The 6,611-nt window shown below is 37.3% G+C and overlaps 1 protein-coding gene across 2 annotated transcripts in view; it reads right to left on the bottom strand.

Annotated features, from left to right (window-relative positions):
• Positions 1-1,321: 1,321 nt before the first annotated feature.
• LOC113670426 (fibroblast growth factor receptor 2) overlaps positions 1,322-6,611 on the bottom strand; it is a 15,723-nt gene continuing 10,433 nt past the window's right edge. For both annotated transcript variants that reach the window (XM_089208997.1, XM_089208996.1), the window contains 8 exons: positions 6,398-6,502; positions 6,081-6,271; positions 5,638-5,760; positions 4,121-4,191; positions 3,681-3,721; positions 2,473-2,569; positions 2,134-2,233; positions 1,322-1,773 (listed from right to left, as the gene is read on the bottom strand). In XM_089208997.1, coding sequence (XP_089065123.1) covers positions 1,708-1,773; positions 2,134-2,233; positions 2,473-2,569; positions 3,681-3,721; positions 4,121-4,191; positions 5,638-5,760; positions 6,081-6,271; positions 6,398-6,502 — 794 coding nt within the window. In that variant the 3' untranslated portion in view covers positions 1,322-1,707. The remainder of the gene's footprint in view (positions 1,774-2,133; positions 2,234-2,472; positions 2,570-3,680; positions 3,722-4,120; positions 4,192-5,637; positions 5,761-6,080; positions 6,272-6,397; positions 6,503-6,611) is intronic.

Raw genomic sequence — 6,611 nt, 5'->3', positions numbered from 1 at the left:
TGATCGTTTGTTTTCATTTCAGAAAACCAAGCCAAACTGGATTCTCGAAGAGAAAAGTGTTTTGTCCTTCCGCTGGAGGGGAGGAAGATGGAGCTCTATCAGAGGGCCAAACCTGTTTAGCACCGAGTACAGTTGCCCGAATGGAAACAATGGAGGGTGCATCTAAGATCTGCGGGACTGTCCTTGGGGCTGGTGTACGCAGTGGCGCCAATGATAATGGGAAAAAGGCTAGGGAATCATTCAAAAATTAGGGATAGCTTTTAGCTCTTGAGTCTGAAATGCGGTGCAGAGGATAGATGATCGTTGGTGATAACAAGTCAAAGTTCTTGCATTTCTCTAAATCTATTTACGACAACTATCAATTGCGTATTTTTACAAGTTTAAACTGGAACTTTGAATATGAAATAATTTAAATGGAATTAGCACTTTATTGATTCACCACAGATAATTAATTAATTACTTTGCGCTTCATTTCTATAGAATAGTATTGAAGAATAGTATTGATGCCTGATTCCTGCGAAGAGAAGGTGTTTACGACGAAGAAAATAAGTGCAGGGGAAGTCGTCGCAAATGTCCCACTCTCCGAACTGGATGAAATGGACCCAGGAGACTTGATGGTTGTCAAGTCTGTCTTGACCGACTCTTTTTTTTTAAAGAGGATCCGTAATGTTCTATGTAATAACTAGGAGAGGTAACTGGGTCGAGAATAAAAATGCGAATAACCGAAATCAGGGAAGCAAATAAAAAGGGTCGTCGGCAGTGTGATAGGCAGAGAACTAAGAGTTGAGAAAATTTAAGAAAGAGTTAAGAAATATTGTCAATCAAAAAAACCTGTCCATTACTTTGTCAAGGAATTCCTCCGCTTCTCATTTGTGTTTAATAGCTCTCTTAGTTCTTACATGGAACATTAGTTGACTCGAAAAGCTCCCTTCTGCATGATCTCAATGCAGTATAGGCCCCCTATACTTTTACTCCACTTTATTATTTCTCGTACATTACGGATTTACAGTTTTAAAATAATATTTATAACACAGTTCGGAGTATTGCTATGACAGAAGATAAGGTTTCTTTTGAAAGAGATTAAGGATGTTTAGGTGTTTTAAGTCTACTAAGATTTTTTCTCGAGAGTAGTTTCTGTATAGGCAACTGTTTGTTTTCCAGAGTTAGTGCTCACTTAAGTTAATGTAATTAGATTTTGTTATTATTATATATTCAACTTGATATTGAATTTCCAGTGTCTGTAAAACAGTATGATAAAATTGAAAAGCAGACTGACATTAATGTTAATGTATTCGGAGATGTCACTGTCAGGACGAGGCACCACGGTTTAAGCAATTTTATTGACTACAAGATACCCAGCTTTCCATTCGAGATTGTCAGGTGCACTTTTGCCCTTTTTTCCGAAAAACTTTCTCGAAAGAGCTGTACATTAAATATGAACTTGTTACGAACTTAATACTGTTAATGAACGCTAACAAGAAGAATATCAGTGAGTCGTAAGAAGTGGAAAAGGTTAGAAAGGTATTGAATCAATCTTAAAAGAAATATCTGACGAAAATCATTTGTACAAACGACATTAATTAGACGATTTTCCTATTGATTATCTAAAGGTTATCTAAAGAGCTTCAAAACTGAATTGCTCATGTGTTTTAATGAATTGAGTTTTTTCCTTTTGTCCCTTTTCGAAATGAACGTCTCGTCTCAATACTAGACAACTAAATCGTCGACATTCACATAAAGTGTGTTGTCGTACTTCGCCATCTGGATTAGCTTCTGAAAAATAAAAAATGCAAATGATGAAAAATAAATAAATAAAAATAAAATAACGAGGGAAAGATTCAACGTTAAACCCTTACTGTAATTTTACTTTACCCTCCACATTATGTTGTAATTCGATAAAAAATGTCCATTGATCCTAGTTAGTTGACGCCACAGCAACGTTATGGCATCGGACGTAGTACAAACATGAACTGTCGTCTGATTGCCAAATGCTCGTAACAAACACGGAACATTTTTGGTGGCTTAATGAGCATTTTTAGGAATCAACCAGATTTCAAAAATTGTAAACATAATTGAAATAGCTTTAACCTAGTGTTTTTGTAGCTAAAATACTGTTGGATTAGAAGTTTATACCTTGTGTTGGTTTTCCATTAGTTTAAGTTTCTTTGTAAGGTTAGAAAATGTCGGTCTTTCGTTCGCTTCTATTTGCCAGCATTCTAACATCACTTGATATCTGAGACAAACAAGAGGTTTGTTTTCAATCGTATAGCGGTACTTAGTTCTCATCATGAAAAGGGAGATGTTGACATAATCGAAAACAAGTTGGCGTGGGTTGAAACAAAATAAACTATTGTACTCGTTTTAATCAGCGCCAGGAAGTTTCGAAAGAAAGGACACCACGAGGGTATCAAGGCTATGTTGAGGTGAACATAAACTGTTCTAAAATCTAATAATATTTGAAGAAATTCATACAATTTGTCGTCGATGTGTACTGGCTTTGGCATCCTATATCCAAGTTTGAGCCAACCTGGAACCGTTTTTCCTTCCATACCAGGATATGGCGATCCACCTAAAAGTGATAAGCAATCTAAATTACAGCAAATGTAAACGATAGCCCCCATTTGACGCGAAAATGTGCGCGAATTTTTGTCCACGGACATCATCCGTTCAGATATGCAAACAGTTTCCCGAGGGTGGAGCTCAAGGAAAACTGTAAGGTTCGAAGGCTATCGAGAACACACTGCCTCATATTTCCTAAACGGGGCATCTTAGATATTTCCCAAGTCAACGCATTGCAAATAGCTGAATTTATGTTTTATCATAACCAACCATTGCCCCCGATGTTTCTCAGCTGGTTCTCTGCAAATAAGCAAGTACGCAATTATGATACATAGCCAATTGCTATCGACCACATGACTTTCGTAATAATCTTAAACAATTTACAGTACTCTACCAAGGTCCTAAAATATGGAATTCTCTCTCAATATCGATTACCGGTTTGACTGGCTTTTCACTTTTAAAGATGATTTATTTTTTAATGAAATGAGTCCGAATTGGCCAAGCCACACATCTACATCCACATCTTAATTACAAACATATTGACAACCGAGGTGGCCTACCCTAAAAGCCTGGTGGTTTCTTGGAGGTCACTTCGCCCTACCATACTGTTAAACCGGTATAAATATTGTATCTCAAATGGCTAATAAATGATGATGATGATGATGACGACCAGACAATGTCGAAGGACAAATGTACTAGTATATTTTCGCGCCAATTGGAGGCTATTATGTTTATCATTTTCAAAATGTTTACGCAACGCGCAGTAAAAATGTTACGAACAGCTTATTGTCTGTTGCGCGGGATATTTACCTTTCAGTGTTTGTCTGGTTCGGCTTAATGAACAAACAAACATTTCCCTTCTTCAGTAACAATAGCTGAACGCTTTTTCATTTTCGGGGCATATTCGAATACGTTATGAGTTAAACCAATCGCGCGTGAGACAAGTTATTTGGTAGATTATAACGTGAGATATCAAAACCTTGGCTACTATCAATACCTTTTTATCTAGTATTAATTGTATTGCAATTAGTACGGATGGGATAAGATGGCTCTTCTCGATGGCTATAAAGTGTTATTTACAATACTTCCAGGGTACAGGAAATCACATTAAAAAATCTTACCCAGTGTAAAGATTTCATAGAGGACAATCCCGTAACTCCACCTGTAAAAATGTGAACATTTAGTTTCACTTATCATGGTTACTTCTATAGATGAGCAGAGCCCTAATCATTTAAGGGACAGATATAATTCTTGTAGCTTGGTGGTACCAGTTTTTTTTTTTTTGTTTTGTTTTTTTGTGTGTGTGTGTGGAAAAGATAATTCTAGTTACTGAAATGATGATCGTTTTCTCCTTTTTGTGCGCTGTGTAACAGAGAAGTATCCATCTTGTTAGAAGTTATTTTTGCGCTTCTCTTACCGCATATGTTATGATTGAAATCAGAATAAAAATTTCTCAATACTTGAGTTCAAGTAATGACTACCAACGCTGTAAAATTCCAATTTAGCGTTACACGTTTACGCTGTTTCGGTAAAACTGGCACTTTGATCAGTCAATACTTACACGTCACTCTTGGTGGTGTACGTCCCATAGAAAAGCGACTCGTATGCAGTCCACTTGATAGGAAGTCGCCCCTGAAGTTTAATGAAATTGTTATAATAAACATGTATCTCTTTTTGCAATTTGAGTCAACTGCTCTCTAAAAAGCAGCAGCTAAGGAGTTTCAGGTGAATTTTACGTACTTCACTAGCCACAGGCTACAGGAAAACCACCCTCTACATTCTGTTCTTTACAAGCTGTTTTTATTTTGTTGAATGACTCTTTTCAATGTTCACAAGTCAGCATCTATTGATAAAATTTAGCATAACAGGGGCTTTCTTCTAACTTCTTCATCTTGATTTTTAAAACTGGGTACTTTGTCATTTATTTATAACCTGTAACAAATTGATGTCAGTTAAAAACTAGCTTGCCGATATAAACAATATATCATAAATATTCTGGTGCTCGAGTTTATCTAAACCCGTAAATTCTCAGTCATCATAATATGGAAAACAATGAGCACATGGCACTAGGTTTTCACTAACAACATAACGGTAGGGGCTCTCTTACTTTCCATCTTCTTTTCTTCTTTTTTTACATACTGGTCAACAGTACAAATATACGTGCATTGCATTTAACAATTTTTTCATGCTTTAGCGTGCACTATCGAGTTATGGAGAGCACGAAAGAAGCGTAAGAGTTGCCCGTGGCAATAACCGAGGGCAACTCTAGCTTCATGAATGCTCTCCAAACTTCCTACGTGCTCCATAACTCGATAGTGCACGCTGAAGCAGAAGAAAGATGGAAATCATCTCTTTGGGAGTAAGGGAGCACAGCTAAAAGCATGAACCAATTGCTTTATAACATAGCCGGTGGAATTGTGCATCAAATCCGACGCGAAAAACGGACAGCAATATCAGAAGTGATTGTTCGAGGTAAGCGAAATATTAAGCAAACTAGGAATTGGTTTAATTTCAAATTTCAGTTGAAAGCTCGACTTTTATTTTACTTAAAACGGAAAAATTTAAGATTACCTTTGAAGGTTGAAACAGACCATTGTTTGTCATTTGTTTGGTTTTACCAGAGTGTCTTTCTGTCAAAATGTGTTGCATTTCACCCTCGGACAGTGAAGCGAATTGTGACGGTGCTGATGCCGAGTCTCCTTTTCCGTTGTTTTCCTCTTTTTTTGCCTCATTTAAGAACTCTAGCCCAAGGGAAAAGGTCGGAAAATTGTCTTCGTTTTGGGACTGGTGGGCCGAGTCTCTGTTTATATCCATTATTGTCACGAAATATATTATTTTTCCCCGCGCTAACAATGACCGCTCGTGCGAGAAAAAAAAAATTTCTGGCGAAGCGATTTGCTCACGCTATCAGCGTGCACTATCGGGATTTTGAGCACGCTTACGTATACTGAATTTGATTGCGCGGCTCTGCTAGCTATGTTATAAAACGTGATAGTGTTTCCGTGTAAGTTAGGTTATCCTGGATTTAAGCTGACTTTATGTTGTACAATAAACGAATCACATGATAATTTATTGTACCGTAGTTTTCATTTCGTATATGCTGTCTTGCTGCACATCTCTGGCCATTCCAAAGTCCGTCACTTTACAGGTCTCATTTTCTCCAACCAACACGTTGCGTGCTGCCAGGTCTCGATGAATTATCTGCTCCGAAAGATATAGAAAAGCCAAATGCTTGATTTGAGATAGCATGCATAATTACAATGCTTACACATTTTCTGTACATCCTTATGATAAATCATGAAACAGCCAATGCAACAACTGGTTTGAGACAGCTTTTTTATTTACCGGGAAAAGAGGGTGACTGATTTTGATGTCAAATCTTACATTAGCAATTGCTTCAATTGCCGTCAAATGCAGGACTGGAAAAATGGGGTCAAATCCGAAGTAATGACTTGGCGCGGTTCTACTGAAGGAGTATTAGATAGCAGAGTGAACTGACGACAGCCTGTGAACTAACTTACACATTTAGCGGACAAGTAGCTCATTCCATCGGCAATCTGCCAAGCAAACTTCATCAGTTTATCCGCCGTCAAACTGGTTTCTGCTGTGAACTTCGGGTTGCTGTAGTAACTGTCGTTTAGTCCTCGGCTTTTTCGTAAATAACCGAGCAGGTCTCCAAATGGAACATACTCAGTCAACACCAATAACGGTTCTGTCAATGGAAAAAATGCGTTTTAAAATTTAACCCTTTGTGAATTTTTCGTCTGTCTTGCACTATGAGACTTTTTTCTTTTTACTTTATTTATTTCAATTTTTTTTCAATTTTTTTATACGTTACCAGCAACAAATCCTAGTAGTTTGATGACGTATGGATGAGGTTTGAGTTGCTTCATTAGGTCAAGCTCTGACAGCAGATCCTTCCTATCAGAGGTAGGAGCGTTTTCTGTTATTCAAAAGTAGAAAAAATGTGGGAGTAAGCCGGATAAAAAGTATACTCGATTGTAAAAATATTTCCCCCCTAAATGTAATGAGACCCAACTTAATGGCTTTAT

This window comes from Pocillopora damicornis, chromosome 6 (assembly GCF_964200805.1).
Source record: "Pocillopora damicornis chromosome 6, jaPocDami1.2, whole genome shotgun sequence".
In the NCBI taxonomy this organism is placed as follows: domain Eukaryota; kingdom Metazoa; phylum Cnidaria; class Anthozoa; order Scleractinia; family Pocilloporidae; genus Pocillopora; species Pocillopora damicornis.
The sequence above is the reverse complement of the archived record's forward strand: the minus strand, read 5'-3'. Positions and strand labels throughout refer to the sequence as shown.